Here is a 19,040-nt window from a genome sequence, read left to right on the forward strand (position 1 = left end):
TCACACAGTTGGGCAATCACACATCTCTTTGTGTTGTGAAGATGGTGACTGCTGTTTCTGCTCATGTCAACAGCAGTGATGAACACACACATCCTGATTAGCTCTCCTTACTGATCGAGCCTTCACATCAGCAAACACACTCACACACTCAACAAGGACTCGACATCATCTGTAGAAGTGTACAGAGCAAAGACATTGTTCATAATACACCACATCAAGCTGTAAAGTCTGCTGTGAGGAGGAAGAAGACACACTTGAGCTCAGAAGATCATCTTAAAGTCATGTATAAAACACAACAGGAAATGAGCTGATTTCATCATTTATATTGTGATTCTGTTGTGGACTAAAACAAAATGAGCTCAGACAAACACAAACCCGCTCTCTTAATGTGTTCATCACATGACCCACAGTCACATTCACCTGTCAGTCAGACAAGAGCCCTGATAAATAAGAGACTGAGCTGAAGGAAAATGAATGAATGATCTTCAATGTGCTTCAATACACACACATTTGTATAGATATGAATAAATCACAGCCCTGCAGATGTTTAGTTTCTTCTTCTGCCAATCCACTAAAGCGGCTCCACATCTGAAAACACCTGTTCACACTGCTGTTAAAGCACGTAGACACGTTTACACCTGTAATCTAAAAGCAGTGTTAGCACTGCACTTTACCCAGGGTTATGAAGCGCTGCTATGGAGTGGTGTTAGCATCGTTAATCATTGCAATGATTAACCGGTTTCACTATTAAACATGCTTTAATTCATCACGGTTTATTAATCGTAAAAACATCTCAACATCGTTTTTCTGCACGGATCAAACAAAGTTATGCCCACTGTGCCGCGCTTTACACTTATAACCACACATACTGGATTAACTATGACTGTGGGTATATAAGGCAAGTTCAGGCAAGTTCGTTATTTCCAATGGAGAGAGCTTTTGTGACTGCAGAAAATGCAAAAGTTTGAGGAAGACGCAATGAAAAGTCCACAGGTTTGCAAACCCACCTACAGTTACAAACAATGGCGCCGATGACAGCGATGATGAGGTGAATGTTGATCCGCCAGCCGAGAGAGTGTTTTTAGAGAGAGTGCTAAAAGACTCAAGAGTGTCTCAGCTGATTAATGGCCTGAATTTCGATGTTCCGAGCAAATGTCTGCTAAATGTAAAATCTAACACGCGACACGTCATCGCCAAAGAAGCTCGCCTTTACTAAGTTTACACTGAAACTGCGGCTCATGATGAAAAACTACGGTTTTGAGCCGGTGGTCATCGTGAGAATCCTGCTCTGCCTGCTCAAATATTGGGTCGGCTGACTCGCCTGCTTTATTCCACAAACACAGGAAAATGTAAATCAGCGCATAACGAGACTGAGCATTTACAATGACACAAAACATTTAAAGAGTGACAGAAGTGAGACGTTTCTTCCTTTCTTTTATTTTCCTATTAAGTTACTGATGACTGTTGTGCAGCTTTCAGCATTGAACTGAATGATTTATTATAATATTTTGTTTGTTTTCTAGCTGAATTATTAGTTATTAAATTGACATGCATATAAAAACAATAGTGCAAAATAAATATTTCTTTCTGCAATGCTTCATATTTTTTATAAAGTAACAGTTGCAGTTAACAGGCTTTTTATAGCAGATAACTCACATTCAAGCACATTAATGTTTTATAATTATTAAACATTCGATTTGGATTTACTGCACAAATATTAAAAGTCATTATGATTACAGAATTAGTTAGATAAATATTTCTGATTGATGATGTCCTACATTTATTCTGGCGCTCCTGCATTTATTCTGGTGCTCCTACATTTATTCTGCCGCTCCTACATTTATTCTGGCGCTCCTGTATTTATTCTGGCGCTCCTACTTTTATTCGGGCGCTCCTACATTTATTCTGGCGCTCCTGCATTTATTCTGGAGCTCCTGCATTTATTCTGGAGCTCCTACTTTTATTCTGGCGCTCCTACATTTATTCTGACGCTCCTGCATTTATTCTGGAGCTCCTACTTTTATTCTGGCGCTCCAACATTTATTCTGACGCTCCTCCATTTATTCTGGAGCTCCTACTTTTATTCTGACGCTCCTGCATTTATTCTGGTTCTCCTACATTTATTATGGCGCTCCTGCATTTATTCTGGAGTTCCTACATTTATTCTGGAGCTCCTACATTTATTCTGGAGCTCATACATTTATTCTGGAGCTCCTGCATTTATTCTGGCGCTCCTGCATTTATTCTGGCGCTCCTACATTTATTCTGGTTTTCTTACATTTATTCTGGTGCTCCTGCATTTATTCTGGTTCTCTTGCATTTATTCTGGCGCTCCTGCATTTATTCTGGTGCTCCTGCATTTATTTTGGTTCTCCTACATTTATTTTGGCGCTACTGCATTTATTCTGACGCTCCTACATTTATTCTGGAGCTCCTACATTTATTCTGGAGCTCCTACATTTATTCTGCCGCTCCTGCATTTATTCTGGCGCTCCTGCATTTATTCTGGTGCTCCTGCATTTATTCTGCCGCTCCTGCATTTATTCTGGAGCTCCTACATTTATTCTGGCGCTCCTGCATTTATTCTGGTGCTCCTGCATTTATTCTGGTGTTCCTACATTTATTCTGCCGCTCCTGCATTTATTCTGCCGCTCCTGCATTTATTCTGCCGCTCCTACATTTATTCTGCCGCTCCTGCATTTATTCTGGTTCTCCTGCATTTATTCTGGCGCTCCTGCATTTATTCTGGCGCTTCTACATTTATTCTGGCGCTCCTGCATTTATTCTGGAGCTCCTACATTAATTCTGGTTCTCCTACATTTATTCTGGTTCTCCTACATTTATTCTGGAGCTCCTGCATTTATTCTGGAGCTCCTACATTTATTCTGGAGCTCCTACATTTGTTCTGGCGCTTCTGCATTTATTCTGGAGCTCCTGCATTTATTCTTGTGCTCCTGCATTTATTCTGCCGCTCCTGCATTTATTCTGGTTCTCCTGCATTTATTCTGGTGCTCCTGCATTTATTCTGCCGCTCCTACATTTATTCTGCCGCTCCTGCATTTATTCTGGAGCTCCTACATTTATTCTGGCTCTCCTGCATTTATTCTGGCGCTCCTACATTTATTCTGGCGCTCCTGCATTTATTCTGGCGCTCCTACATTTATTCTGGTTCTCCTACATTTATTCTGGTGCTCCTGCATTTATTCTGGTTCTCCTACATTTATTTTGGCGCTCCTGTATTTATTCTGGAGCTCCTACATTTATTCTGGCGCTCCTGCATTTATTCTGGTTCTCCTACATTTATTCTGCCGCTCCTGCATTTATTCTGGAGCTCCTACATTTATTCTGGCTCTCCTGCATTTATTCTGGCGCTCCTACATTTATTCTGGCGCTCCTGCATTTATTCTGGCGCTCCTACATTTATTCTGGTTCTCCTACATTTATTTTGGCGCTCCTGTATTTATTCTGGAGCTCCTACATTTATTCTGGCGCTCCTGCATTTATTCTGGTGCTCCTACATTTATTCTGGCGCTCCTGCATTTATTCTGGCGCTCCTACATTTATTCTGGTGCTCCTACATTTATTCTGGAGCTCCTACATTTATTCTGACGCTCCTGCATTTATTCTGGTTCTCCTACATTTATTTTGGCGCTCCTGCATTTATTCTGGAGCTCCTACATTTATTCTGGAGCTCCTACATTTATTCTGGAGCTCCTGCATTTATTCTGGCGCTCCTGCATTTATTCTGGCGCTCCTGCATTTATTCTGGTGCTCCTGCATTTATTCTGGTGTTCCTACATTTATTCTGCCGCTCCTACATTTATTCTGCCGCTCCTGCATTTATTCTGGCGCTCCTGCATTTATTCTGGAGCTCATACATTTATTCTGGAGCTCCTGCATTTATTCTGGCGCTCCTGCATTTATTCTGGCGCTCCTACATTTATTCTGGTTTTCTTACATTTATTCTGGTGCTCCTGCATTTATTCTGGTTCTCTTGCATTTATTCTGGCGCTCCTGCATTTATTCTGGTGCTCCTGCATTTATTTTGGTTCTCCTACATTTATTTTGGCGCTACTGCATTTATTCTGACGCTCCTACATTTATTCTGGAGCTCCTACATTTATTCTGGAGCTCCTACATTTATTCTGCCGCTCCTGCATTTATTCTGGCGCTCCTGCATTTATTCTGGTGCTCCTGCATTTATTCTGCCGCTCCTGCATTTATTCTGGAGCTCCTACATTTATTCTGGCGCTCCTGCATTTATTCTGGTGCTCCTGCATTTATTCTGGTGTTCCTACATTTATTCTGCCGCTCCTGCATTTATTCTGCCGCTCCTGCATTTATTCTGGTGCTCCTGCATTTATTCTGGTGCTCCTGCATTTATTCTGGCGCTCCTGCATTTATTCTGCCGCTCCTGCATTTATTCTGCCGCTCCTACATTTATTCTGCCGCTCCTGCATTTATTCTGGTTCTCCTGCATTTATTCTGGTGCTCCTGCATTTATTCTGCCGCTCCAACATTTATTCTGCCACTCCTGCATTTATTCTGGAGCTCCTACATTTATTCTGGCTCTCCTGCATTTATTCTGGCGCTCCTACATTTATTCTGGTTCTCCTACATTTATTCTGGTGCTCCTGCATTTATTCTGGTTCTCCTACATTTATTTTGGCGCTCCTGTATTTATTCTGGAGCTCCTACATTTATTCTGGAGCTCCTACATTTATTCTGGAGCTCCTACATTTATTCTGGCGCTCCTGCATTTATTCTGGTGCTCCTGCATTTATTCTGGTGTTCCTACATTTATTCTGGTGCTCCTGCATTAATTCTGGTTCTCCTACATTTATTCTGGCGCTCCTGCATTTATTCTGGTGCTCCTGCATTTATTCTGGCGCTCCTGCATTTATTCTGGTGTTCCTACATTTATTCTGCCGCTCCTACATTTATTCTGGTGCTCCTACATTTATTCTGGAGCTCCTACATTTATTCTGCCGCTCCTGCATTTATTCTGGAGCTCCTACATTTATTCTGGTTCTCCTGCATTTATTCTGGTGCTCCTGCATTAATTCTGGTTCTCCTACATTTATTCTGGCGCTCCTGCATTTATTCTGGTGCTCCTGCATTTATTCTGGCGCTCCTGCATTTATTCTGGTGTTCCTACATTTATTCTGCCGCTCCTACATTTATTCTGGTGCTCCTACATTTATTCTGGAGCTCCTACATTTATTCTGCCGCTCCTGCATTTATTCTGGAGCTCCTACATTTATTCTGGAGCTCCTACATTTATTCTGCCGCTCCTACATTTATTCTGGTGCTCCTACATTTATTCTGGAGCTCCTACATTTATTCTGCCGCTCCTGCATTTATTCTGGAGCTCCTACATTTATTCTGGAGCTCCTACATTTATTCTGGCGCTCCTGCATTTATTCTGGTGTTCCTACATTTATTCTGGTGCTCCTGCATTAATTCTGGTTCTCCTACATTTATTCTGGCGCTCCTGCATTTATTCTGGTGCTCCTGCATTTATTCTGGCGCTCCTGCATTTATTCTGGTGTTCCTACATTTATTCTGCCGCTCCTACATTTATTCTGGTGCTCCTACATTTATTCTGGAGCTCCTACATTTATTCTGCCGCTCCTGCATTTATTCTGGAGCTCCTACATTTATTCTGGTTCTCCTGCATTTATTCTGGTGCTCCTGCATTAATTCTGGTTCTCCTACATTTATTCTGGCGCTCCTGCATTTATTCTGGTGCTCCTGCATTTATTCTGGCGCTCCTGCATTTATTCTGGTGTTCCTACATTTATTCTGCCGCTCCTACATTTATTCTGGTGCTCCTACATTTATTCTGGAGCTCCTACATTTATTCTGCCGCTCCTGCATTTATTCTGGAGCTCCTACATTTATTCTGGAGCTCCTACATTTATTCTGGAGCTCCTACATTTATTCTGCCGCTCCTACATTTATTCTGGAGCTCCTACATTTATTCTGGTGCTCCTACATTTACTCTGGAGTTCCTACATTTATTCTGCCGCTCCTACATTTATTCTGGAGCTCCTACATTTATTCTGCCGCTCCTACATTTATTCTGGAGCTCCTACATTTATTCTGGCACTCCTGCATTTATTCTGGTTCTCCTACATTTATTCTGACGCTCCTGCATTTATTCTGGAGCTCCTGCATTTATTCTGGTTCTCCTGCATTTATTCTGGCGCTCCTACATTTATTCTGGCGCTCCTGCATTTATTCTGGTTCTCCTACATTTATTCTGACGCTCCTGCATTTATTCTGGAGCTCCTACATTTATTCTGGTTCTCCTACATTTATTCTGACGCTCCTGCATTTATTCTGGTTCTCCTACATTTATTTTGGCGCTCCTGCATTTATTCTGGAGCTCCTACATTTATTCTGGAGCTCCTACATTTATTCTGGTGCTCCTGCATTTATTCTGGTGCTCCTGCATTTATTCTGGCGCTCCTGCATTTATTCTGGTGCTCCTGCATTTATTCTGCCGCTCCTACATTTATTCTGGCGCTCCTGCATTTATTCTGGCGCTCCTGCATTTATTCTGGTTCTCCTACATTTATTCTGGTGCTCCTGCATTTATTCTGGCTCTCTTGCATTTATTCTGGCGCTCCTGCATTTATTCTGGCGCTCCTGCATTTATTCTGGCGCTCCTTTATTTATTTTGGCGCTCCTGCATTTATTCTGGAGCTCCTACATTTATTCTGGAGCTCCTACATTTATTCTGGTTCTCCTACATTTATTCTGCCGCTCCTGCATTTATTCTGGCGCTCCTACATTTATTCTGGCGCTCCTGCATTTATTCTGGCGCTTCTACATTTATTCTGGCGCTCCTGCATTTATTCTGGCGCTTCTACATTTATTCTGGCGCTCCTGCATTTATTCTGGTGCTCCTGCATTTATTATGGTGCTCCTACATTTATTCTGGTTCTCCTACATTTATTCTGGTGCTCCTGCATTAATTCTGGTTCTCCTACATTTATTCTGGTTCTCCTACATTTATTCTGGAGCTCCTGCAATAATTCTGGTTCTCCTACATTTATTCTGGTTCTCCTACATTTATTCTGGAGCTCCTACATTTATTCTGGAGCTCCTACATTTATTCTGGCGCTTCTGCATTTATTCTGGCGCTCCTGCATTTATTCTGGCGCTCCTACATTTATTCTGGTTCCCCTACATTTATTCTGGTGCTCCTGCATTTATTCTGGTTCTCTTGCATTTATTCTGGCGCTCCTGCATTTATTCTGGCGCTCCTGCATTTATTCTGGCGCTCCTACATTAATTCTGGTTCTCCTACATTAATTCTGGTTCTCCTACATTTATTCTGGAGCTCCTACATTTATTCTGGCGCTTCTGCATTTATTCTGGTGCTCCTACATTAATTCTGGTTCTCCTACATTTATTCTGGAGCTCCTACAGTTATTCTGGCGCTTCTGCATTTATTCTGGTGCTCCTGCATTTATTCTGGTGCTCCTGCATTTATTCTGCCGCTCCTACATTTATTCTGCCGCTCCTGCATTTATTCTGGTTCTCCTGCATTTATTCTGGAGCTCCTACATTTATTCTGGCTCTCCTGCATTTATTCTGGCGCTCCTACATTTATTCTGGTTCTCCTACATTTATTCTGGTGCTCCTGCATTTATTCTGGTTCTCCTGCATTTATTCTGGCGCTTCTGCATTTATTCTGGCGCTCCTGCATTTATTCTGGAGCTCCTACATTTATTCTGGAGCTCCTACATTTATTCTGCCGCTCCTACATTTATTCTGGAGCTCCTACATTTATTCTGGCGCTCCTGCATTTATTCTGGAGCTCCTACATTTATTCTGGCGCTCCTGCATTTATTCTGGTTCTCCTACATTTATTCTGACGCTCCTGCATTTATTCTGGAGCTCCTGCATTTATTCTGGTTCTCCTGCATTTATTCTGGCGCTCCTACATTTATTCTGGCGCTCCTGCATTTATTCTGGTTCTCCTACATTTATTCTGACGCTCCTGCATTTATTCTGGAGCTCCTACATTTATTCTGGTTCTCCTACATTTATTCTGACGCTCCTGCATTTATTCTGGTTCTCCTACATTTATTTTGGCGCTCCTGCATTTATTCTGGAGCTCCTACATTTATTCTGGAGCTCCTACATTTATTCTGGAGCTCCTACATTTATTCTGGCGCTCCTGCATTTATTCTGGTGCTCCTGCATTTATTCTGGCGCTCCTGCATTTATTCTGGCGCTCCTACATTTATTCTGGAGCTTCTACATTTATTCTGGCGCTCCTACATTTATTCTGGAGCTCCTACATTTATTCTGGAGCTCCTACATTTATTCTGGCGCTCCTGCATTTATTCTGGTGCTCCTGCATTTATTCTGGCGCTCCTGCATTTATTCTGGCGCTCCTGCATTTATTCTGCCGCTCCTACATTTATTCTGGCGCTCCTGCATTTATTCTGGCGCTCCTGCATTTATTCTGGCGCTCCTGCATTTATTCTGGCGCTCCTGCATTTATTCTGGTTCTACATTTATTCTGGTGCTCCTGCATTTATTCTGGTTCTCTTGCATTTATTCTGGCGCTCCTGCATTTATTCTGGCGCTCCTTTATTTATTTTGGCGCTCCTGCATTTATTCTGGAGCTCCTACATTTATTCTGGAGCTCCTACATTTATTCTGGTTCTCCTACATTTATTCTGCCGCTCCTGCATTTATTCTGGCGCTCCTACAATTATTCTGGAGCTCCTACATTTATTCTGCCGCTCCTGCATTTATTCTGGCGCTCCTACAATTATTCTGGAGCTCCTACATTTATTCTGCCGCTCCTGCATTTATTCTGCCGCTCCTGCATTTATTCTGGCGCTCCTGCATTTATTCTGGTGCTTCTGCATTTATTCTGCCGCTCCTGCATTTATTTTGGAGCTCCTGCATTTATTCTGGTGCTCCTGCATTTATTCTGGAGCTCCTACATTTATTCTGCTGCTCCTACATTTATTCTGCAGCTCCTGCATTTATTCTGGAGCTCCTACATTTATTCTGGCGCTCCTGCATTTATTCTGGTGTTCCTACATTTATTCTGCTGTTCCTACATTTATTCTGCCGCTCCTACATTTATTCTGGCGCTCCTACATTTATTCTAGTGTTCCTACATTTATTCGGCTGTTCCTACATTTATTCTGGAGCTCCTGCATTAATTCTGGTTCTCCTGCATTTATTCTGCCGCTCCTGCATTTATTCTGGTGCTCCTGCATTTATTCTGGAGCTCCTACATTTATTCTGGCGCTCCTGCATTTATTCTGGCGCTCCTACATTTATTCTGGTTCTCCTGCATTTATTCTGGAGCTCCTACATTTATTCTGGCTCTCCTGCATTTATTCTGGTTCTCCTGCATTTATTCTGGCGCTTCTGCATTTATTCTGCCGCTCCTGCATTTATTCTGGAGCTCCTACATTTATTCTGGTTCTCCTACATTTATTCTGCCGCTCCTACATTTATTCTGGAGCTCCTACATTTATTCTGCCGCTCCTGCATTTATTCTGGAGCTCCTACATTTATTCTGGAGCTCCTACATTTATTCTGCCGCTCCTGCATTTATTCTGGAGCTCCTACATTTATTCTGGAGCTCCTACATTTATTCTGCCGCTCCTGCATTTATTCTGGAGCTCCTACATTTATTCTGGCACTCCTGCATTTATTCTGGTTCTCCTACATTTATTCTGACGCTCCTGCATTTATTCTGGAGCTCCTGCATTTATTCTGGTTCTCCTGCATTTATTCTGGCGCTCCTACATTTATTCTGGCGCTCCTGCATTTATTCTGGTTCTCCTACATTTATTCTGACGCTCCTGCATTTATTCTGGTTCTCCTACATTTATTCTGGTTCTCCTACATTTATTCTGACGCTCCTGCATTTATTCTGGTTCTCCTACATTTATTCTGGAGCTCCTACATTTATTCTGGAGCTCCTACATTTATTCTGGCGCTCCTGCATTTATTCTGGTGCTTCTGCATTTATTCTGGCGCTCCTGCATTTATTCTGGTGCTCCTGCATTTATTCTGCCGCTCCTACATTTATTCTGGCGCTCCTGCATTTATTCTGCCGCTCCTACATTTATTCTGGCGCTCCTGCATTTATTCTGGCGCTCCTGCATTTATTCTGGCGCTCCTGCATTTATTCTGGTTCTCCTACATTTATTCTGGTGCTCCAGCATTTATTCTGGTTCTCTTGCATTTATTCTGGCGCTCCTGCATTTATTCTGGAGCTCCTACATTTATTCTGGAGCTCCTACATTTATTCTGGTTCTCCTACATTTATTCTGCCGCTCCTGCATTTATTCTGGCGCTCCTACAATTATTCTGGAGCTCCTACATTTATTCTGCCGCTCCTGCATTTATTCTGGCGCTCCTACAATTATTCTGGAGCTCCTACATTTATTCTGCCGCTCCTGCATTTATTCTGGTTCTCCTGCATTTATTCTGGCGCTCCTGCATTTATTCTGGCGCTTCTACATTTATTCTGGCGCTCCTGCATTTATTCTGGTGCTCCTGCATTTATTATGGTGCTCCTACATTTATTCTGGTTCTCCTACATTTATTCTGGTGCTCCTGCATTAATTCTGGTTCTCCTACATTTATTCTGGAGCTCCTACATTTATTCTGCCGCTCCTGCATTTATTCTGGTTCTCCTGCATTTATTCTGGCGCTCCTGCATTTATTCTGGCGCTTCTACATTTATTCTGGCGCTCCTGCATTTATTCTGGTGCTCCTGCATTTATTATGGTGCTCCTTCATTTATTCTGGTTCTCCTACATTTATTCTGGTGCTCCTGCATTAATTCTGGTTCTCCTACATTTATTCTGGTTCTCCTACATTTATTCTGGAGCTCCTACATTTATTCTGGAGCTCCTACATTTATTCTGGCGCTCCTACATTTATTCTGGCGCTCCTGCATTTATTCTGGCGCTCCTACATTTATTCTGGTTCCCCTACATTTATTCTGGTGCTCCTGCATTTATTCTGGCGCTCCTGCATTTATTCTGGCGCTCCTGCATTTATTCTGGTGCTCCTGCATTTATTCTGGTTCTCCTACATTTATTTTGGCGCTCCTGTATTTATTCTGGAGCTGCTACATTTATTCTGGAGCTCCTACATTTATTCTGCCGCTCCTACATTTATTCTGCCGCTCCTGCATTTATTCTGGCGCTCCTGCATTTATTCTGGTGCTTCTGCATTTATTCTGCCGCTCCTGCATTTATTTTGGAGCTCCTGCATTTATTCTGGTGCTTCTGCATTTATTCTGGAGCTCCTACATTTATTCTGCTGCTCCTACATTTATTCTGCAGCTCCTGCATTTATTCTGGAGCTCCTACATTTATTCTGGCGCTCCTGCATTTATTCTGGTGTTCCTACATTTATTCTGCTGTTCCTACATTTATTCTGCCGCTCCTACATTTATTCTAGTGTTCCTACATTTATTCGGCTGTTCCTACATTTATTCTGGCGCTCCTGCATTTATTCTGGTGCTCCTGCATTTATTCTGCCACTCCTACATTTATTCTGGCGCTCCTACATTTATTCTAGTGTTCCTACATTTATTCGGCTGTTCCTACATTTATTCTGGCGCTCCTACATTTATTCTAGTGTTCCTACATTTATTCGGCTGTTCCTACATTTATTCTGCCGCTCCTACATTTTTTCTGCCGCTCCTACATTTATTCTGGAGCTCCTACATTTATTCTGGCACTCCTGCATTTATTCTGGAGCTCCTGCATTTATTCTGGCACTCCTGCATTTATTCTGGAGCTCCTGCATTTATTCTGGCGCTCCTGCATTTATTCTGGCGCTCCTGCATTTATTCTGGCGCTCCTGCATTTAATCTGGATCTCCTACATTTATTCTGCCACTCCTGCATTTATTCTGGCGCTCCTGCATTTATTCTGGCGCTCCTACATTTATTCTGGCGCACCTGCATTTATTCTGGTGCTCCTACATTTACGGTGCTACCAAGTAAAAAAGTACATTTCAAGCCCTGCATTAGACAAATACTGTTTTTGGGAGGGCAAGATGGCGGATAGAGTGTAACTGCGTTTTTCACGTGCTCCTGCACCAATCAGCGTATTACTAATTGTAATCTGACGCAACCTTATGGTTTTTGACGTTTGATTATAGTATTATCTCTCTGGAATCTTTTTGGCCACAATCTTTTTTGAAAATGCCCCGCACTGCAAAGAAACCCAAGAAGAAAGACTCTTCCCCGACCTCGTCACCAGTACCCTGTGAGGCCGAAACTAGCGGTTAGTTTGAGTTAAGCCCTTCCATGCCAAAGGCGTTTCAACAAATGATGGAATCGATTTCAAAAACGATAGACGCAAAACTTGATCCTCTAGCTGAGCTCGTACAAATTCATTCTCGACAATTGGAGAATTGCAAGACTCGACTGGATGAGGCCGAACGAAGAATTGCTGCGGCGAAGTTTACAGAAGGCATGCAGGCCCGTGTACTCACGCTGGAAAGTCAAGTCGCGTCACTTACTGACCACATAGATGACTTAGGCGCAAAAGCATTCGCATTCTCGGCTTACCTGAAGTGGCAGAGGGGTCTAACGCGGTGTTATTTCTTAAAAAAATGGATCCAGGAGTTTCTTCATTTGCAGACTAAAGCAGGACATGTTAAGATTGAAAGGGCTCACCGTACTTTAGCACCGAGACCAGGTGCCAAAGAGAGACCCAGGCCGATGGTGGTGCGCATGCATAACTTCGGAGATAAACAGAGGATTCTTGACGCAAGCAGAAAGTTGTCCATGGATGGAAACCTGGTGTTCGACAACAGCAAGGTATCCTTTTATGAAGATTTCTTTGCCGCGGTGCTTCGTAAGCGCAGAGAATTTGATTCGGTTAAACATCGCTTGCAAGAAATCGGAGCCCGCTATGCAATGTTATATCCAGCTATGTTGCGAGTAACTATCGGGAATACCACCAAGGTTTTCAGTACACCGGCTGCTGTTTCAGAATTTATGTCCGAAAATGATCAGCGAGTAAAACCGGCTGCAACTGGCAACGTCCCGGAATCATGAATAGCGGTGCTATTTAACTTTGCCTTGTTGACTTATTTATTACTTATTTTTCATACTTCGTGCTGAACGGTGTGGACAATGTGGATAAGTAGTTTGCTTCTTGGGTGAGTTGTGTTCGTAAGTTTTGGACAGTTTTTTGGACTTTTTTTTCCTTTTCTGAACGCAACGGATGGTTTGTTTGGACTGGAATTCCTTCCCTGAGAAAGTAAAAAAAAAATTCATTTAATTTTTTTGCTGTTTGAAACAACTAACACTCATTTGGGGGATGGTGGCACTCTAGCGGGGGGGGGGGGGGGGGGGGGGTCTTTGGAATGACCGCTGGGAAACGCAAACACTCAATTGGGGGATGGTGGGTCTCTAGCAGGGGTGGTCTTTGGAACGACCGCTGGAAAACGCTATGGATGCGCTCACCGGGGGCGTTGGTTAGACCAGGGGAGAGCCCACCAAGCCATGCCCGGATAGAGACCACTCTCCCCGGCATGACCCGCGCCTGGAGGTGGTAGCGCCACCCTGATATTCGCTGACCTGCCGTCGGGTTTACGACAACAGACAGAAAAAGAGGACTTAGTGCAATTTCTGATTTAGCGGTTGAACGAACCAGGGGGGGTCTAAAGAAGGGGCCCGTTGCCCCAAAACAAGCGATCGAACCCGGGCAAGGCCAGTGGGCTGAACACCATGGGAGTCAGGGGTCCATGGCTGAGCTGCCAACCCGCCTCCCAGCGCTCATACCCCCGCAGGCCAGCGCGAGCGCGCCCCGGGGAGCAAGGGGTTCATGGCTGAGCTGTCAACCCGCCTCCCAGCGCTCGTACCCCCGCAGCAAACATGAGATTCCATCGGTTACGGAGGCTAGAACGACGTGCGGCTGGTGCCCCATACACGAGCCCAAGGCCGGTGGTGCCCCATTCACAAATCCAAAGACCGATTGGGCCACCAGCGGTACGTCTTGGCCAGTTGGGTCACCAGCAGTACGTCTGTCTTTCTCCATGCGGTTTGGTGGAGTTAGTGTTCCCGGGCTTAATAGTGGGGTGCCCGGGCACTGCTGGTGATTAGGTGCAAATCTGGAGGGTCTTTTGGAACCAGCGCTTGCCCCCAGAGAGTGTGTGTACCTCGGGCATTGCGCGCCGGGCACGGGGGGCCCCCACCGCTGGATGCCAGAGTCTCCGGGCCAGGGGGGAGGGAGCTGGGCTGGGAGTGCCATCCCCGAAAGGGTGTGTGTACCTCGGGCATTGCGCGCCGGGCATGGGGGCCCCCACCGCTGGATGCCAGAGTCTCCGGGCCAGGGGGGGGAGCTGGGCTGGGAGTGCCATCCCCGAAAGGGTGTGTGTACCTCGGGCATTGCGCGCCGGGCACGGGGGCCCCCACCGCTGGATGCCAGAGGCCCCATCAATGGTTCACCAGCGGCTCCATCAATGGTTCACCAGCGGCACATCTTTACACATCTAGCGCCCAAGGTCCAACAGGAAAACGTTATGCCTGGCGCTCACCGGGGCGTTGGTTAGACCCAGGCCCGAGCCCACCAAGCCATGCCCGACGGGAGACCACCCTTCCCGGCCTACTTGTCGGGACGTCCCGCGCCTGGAGGTTTTTGCCCGACACCCACAATCTCTGACCTGCCATCAGGGTTTCGGGGAAGGCGAAGATTGATGGACTTAGTCTCTGACAGTCCAGTCGCCAGACCCCACGGTGACTGATCGATAGGAGCTAGTGTGGCACCCCAGGGGCTAGGCCCCCACCCAGGCCCCCCAAAGCACCAATGGGGTCGGCCTCTATGGGTGTGGCAGATCCTCCCCGTCCTGGGCGCTCTATCAGGGAGGCGTGGGGGTGTCCCTCCGTACACAGTGCCCCCCCTTCCCGCCCCGATCTGTGGGTAAAGGACCTAGATGGCCCGTCTGGCTAAATGACCCAGAGCTTGTCTGCTGCTCAGCCCGCCCTGGACTCCGTGCCAATACTCGGCCCGTGCCCCCGCCCCACGCCCTGCGAGGGCTTGGGGATGTTTGGTGGGTTCGGTCGAGTCACCCGGCGTGGTGAATCGAGGCTCCAGGGGCAGCGTAGGGAACGAGCTGGTGTAGGCTTCGATTCTACCCCCGCCCGAGTGTGTGCGTCTGCATCCCGTCCGTCCGCCCGCAACGCCGCCCACCCCCTGGGTTTATCCTTGCTGGCTCCCGGCTGACCCCCACCCCGCCTACCCTGCTCCCGGGGGGAGTGAGGGTGGTTGGTTGGGAGGGGAAGCTAGTGGACTCCGGCGAGGTGAAACGTGCCAGGGTCAGTGGTGCCGGGGTTACGGGCTGTCTGGACCCCCCTTTCGATGGTTGGTGCGTATCCCATGTTGGTTGTAGCAGGTCACAAAAGCTCCCGCGGCTGGCGCGTGTGGAGCTGTCCCCCCCAAAAAAACGGCGCATGTTCGATGGGGCTCAAACAATCCCCATTTTGGGGTGGAAAAAGTGAATGAGAAAGGCTGTGGAAAAGCTCCCGCTGGCCAGAACAGCAAAATGAAGGGGGGATAGGGAGTGAGGTGGGACACCCCTTCCCCAACTCGAGTCGTAACAAGAGAGAGAGATGTTGAACTGCTGACCGGGGCAACGATGAAGGGGCGGTGGGGTGCATTGTTTAACGGGACACCCCCCCTCTGGTTCCTTTGAAAAGGGGGGAAGGGAGTGAGGTGGACACCCCTCTCCCCCCTACTTGAGAGTCGAAACAAAAATAGGCTTGAACCGTAGGATCCCCGTAGGGCATCGGCTTACACCCCCTGGTGCGGGGGGATGTCCTTCCCCTTTAAGAAACACGGGTCCACCAACGTCATGACGCAGAAGTGGACGCCGCCTCCGCCCGCTTATCAACCGCCGCATGTGGCGTGTGGGCCCCTTTCCCCCTCTGCATTGGCTCCAGCACGGTCAGGGCTGAATGTATCCTATGCTTCAACGTCTACAGCTGGCTCCGACCGCGGCAGCAGACGCGCCACCGAGCGCATACAGGCTCAGCTCACGGACCTGGGGAAACAGGTTACCAAGATGCGGTCCACCCTGCTCCAGATCACACGCCTCTACAGGGAGCTGAGGAAGGGAGAAGGGGGGAGAAGGAGGAGGAAGAGGGCGAGGAGAACCAGGTCGCCTCCTGCACCACCGGCTCCCGGGCGAGGGGCGGCCGGAGGTCCGACGCCCCCCGAGCCTCCGGAGGCTTTGAAACCCACTGCCTACTCGTTCCCGGACCACGTCCCTGCGCTGAGTTGAGTATATTTCAGGCACGTCACTGTCGCTCTGCTGGGTGTGTGCCTTCGGGGAAGTTGACTCTTGGTTGTGCTCGTTCCACAGACCTTCTCTTGGGGGAGTTCGAAGGGTACCAACTGGGCAGCGAGCCCACCGCGCGCCTGCGGAACAACGTCACTTCGAAGCTGGGGAGAATCAAAGCCTTCCTTGGTTACATGGCCAGGGGCACCGCGGAGCCAGGGAACTTCCTTTTCCTCAACCAACCAGCCCGAATCCGAGCGTGGGCCGCCCTGCTAGGTCAGACGCGGATGGCCGAGCCCACCAGGCAGCACTATCTGAAGAACGTGGCTCAGTTCCTGGACTACCTCTCGGAGACGCCGCCGGCCGCCTGTCAGCTCTCCAGCACGGCTCTGGTTCTGATTCGAAGGGAGGTCAGAGCCCTCATTCGCGGCATACGCCGGCGTGTCGTCGTACACGAGGTAAGGACCAAGCAGGCGAAGGAAAGCCGACTGATCCCCAAGGCCAGCCTGGTGCGCTGTCACCGGACCGCTGGGAGGAAAATTCCCGCCCTGCTAGGTAAGCAAGCCCTTCCGCCGTTCCAGCGATTCCCCCTGTTCGTTCTTCCGGGGCACCAACAGCCCTTGGTTCATCCAGCCACGTCTGTCTGCCCCACTCCCCCGCGAATGGGACTCATGCGGGGGGAAGGGGGGCAGACAGACGTGGCTGGATGAACCAAGGGCTGCTGGTGGCAAGGAAAGGAAATGTTTGTTTCTTCTTCAGGGTCACCAGCAGTTCTTGGTTCATCCAGCCACGTCTGTCTGCCCCTCTCCCCCGCGAATGGGACTCATTCGGGGGGAAGGGGGGCAGACAGACGTGGCTGGATGAACCAAGAGCTGCTGGTGGCCCGGCAAGGAAATGTTTGTTTCTTCTTCAGGGTCACCAGCAGTTCTTGGTTCATCCAGCCACATCTGTCTGCCCCTCTCCCCCGCGAATGGGACTCATTCGGGGGGAAGGGGGGCAGACAGACGTGGCTGGGTGAAACAAGAACTGCTGGTGCCCCTGAAGAAACAAACATTTCCTTGCCGGGCCACCAGCAGCTCTTGGTTGAGCTGCTGGTGCCCCGGAGAACAGGTCACCCAGAGAGGAAATAGAACCGTCGGTGGTCTAATCTGTCTAATGTCCTTCACCAGATAGCCTCGAATCCAACCCAAGCACTAGGCAACAGTGGCGCTTCTATGGCTTTCTGACTGGCTACCTAACCTCCATCTCTGGGCACCGCTGTGGAGTCTTCCAGAATCTCACAATCCAGGAGGTTGAAGAGGCCTCCAGAAGCCCCGACGAGTCTGCTTATGTCATTAACGTGAGTATGGCGCAAGTAAGGTGGGGGTCACCAGTAGCATGCTCTCTCACTCACTCACTGCTTGTTCTCTGATGGCAGATTACCACTCCCAAAACAAACAGAGCCTTTGGGGCGGCTCAGCTGTCCCTAAACAGGGAGGAATACAGCTGGTTCCGCAGGTTTTTGGCGCTGCGGGCTGGTCTCCCCGGAGGGAGCCAGGCTACCTATTTCTTTTTCACTTCCAGAGCCAGTCCTTGTCGGACCCTGAACAAGTACTTTCAGTCTGCTTGGCTCAGTATGGGCCTTCCAGGCAAACCCACCTTTACTGACGTACGGTCTGCGATCGCGACCCATGTGAGTAGGCATTGTGACGCCCCTGTAACTACCAGCGGCGGCTTCGATCCTAATCAAGCTTATGTCTCTCTTCGACGCAGGCAAAGAATGCACACTCTTCAGAGGATCGCCGCAAGGTGGCGCAATTCATGTGCCATGACACTTCAACCTCAGATAAGTTCTACGCACTTCACCTCGGACCTCTCCAAGCACGCGAGGGCCGCAGACTCTTTGAAAGGGCCCTGGTGGAGGAGGAGGAGGAGGATGGGGAGGCAGCGGGTACTGAAAGCCCTTCGCGGAAAGGGCGCAAGAGGACAGAGACTTCCGTTACTCCCCTGGTAAAAATCAGATTCTCTTTGGCGTGGACAGCAGAACGTGTGGCATTGGCTAACTGCCCTTTATGTGTCTCTTTTCCAGGAGGGAACCAGCAGGAGGACGCTGCCATGGCGCCCTGCCAGGGGGAAAAGCCAGGGCGCTCGCCCGCTCGAACAAACAGAAGACTCTGAATCGTCCTGAATAAATATTGTACAACTTAACGGTCAAATGGTGTTCAGTGTCTTCATTATTCCTTTTATTTATTATCTGTGTGGTAAAAGTAGATTCAGTGGGGACAAAAATGAGCCCTGTCTTCTTAGTTCAACGCTGTATGCCTGCTGCGTCTAGGTTCTGCCTTGGCTACGTTCCGATTGGGACAGATTAGCCCTAACTTGTGTGTTAAAAGTGTCACGTGGGATGCCCTCGTCCAGGTTCTGCCTTGGCTACGTTCCAATTGGGACAAACTATCCCTGCCTTGTGTGTTAAAAGTGACTCGCGGGACGCCCCCGTCCAGGTTCAGCCTTGGTTGATAGCTCATAGGGAGAATGAATCCCTTTTGCAGCACAAGGAGGTGATGGGCTGGACAAATCTGTCCAGGTCTGCAAATGCTTTGAACGCCCAGAAGGCCTTGAGTCCAATTCTGTATATTAGCAAGCTTCTCCCGGGACAGCTCGGTCCTTAGAGATGCATGAATAGGTCAGGACAGGGCAGCTGTGGAGTGGAGGTTAACTTTATGGAGAAAGGAAAATGCCTCCTTTTGTTTTTGGAGTTT

The 19,040-nt window shown here is 47.6% G+C and overlaps 3 protein-coding genes across 4 annotated transcripts in view; 2 read left to right on the forward strand and 1 right to left on the reverse strand.

Annotated features, from left to right (window-relative positions):
- LOC101886704 (zinc finger protein) overlaps positions 1 to 19,040 on the forward strand; it is an 846,922-nt gene that overhangs the window by 216,368 nt on the left and 611,514 nt on the right. The window lies entirely within an intron of this gene.
- LOC137491180 (NACHT, LRR and PYD domains-containing protein 12-like) overlaps positions 1 to 19,040 on the reverse strand; it is an 83,869-nt gene that overhangs the window by 4,269 nt on the left and 60,560 nt on the right. The gene's annotated exons all lie outside the window — the stretch shown is intronic.
- Positions 42 to 17,722, forward strand: LOC141381523 (uncharacterized). The gene is made up of 3 exons (XM_087249578.2): positions 42 to 75; positions 15,856 to 16,857; positions 17,472 to 17,722. Exons 1-3 carry the CDS (start codon positions 42 to 44, stop codon positions 17,711 to 17,713), a joined length of 1,278 nt encoding a protein of 425 aa, XP_087105704.2. The 3' UTR covers positions 17,714 to 17,722.

This window comes from Danio rerio, chromosome 4, assembly GCF_052040795.2.
Source record: "Danio rerio strain M-AB ecotype USA chromosome 4, GRCz13ab, whole genome shotgun sequence".
In the NCBI taxonomy this organism is placed as follows: domain Eukaryota; kingdom Metazoa; phylum Chordata; class Actinopteri; order Cypriniformes; family Danionidae; genus Danio; species Danio rerio.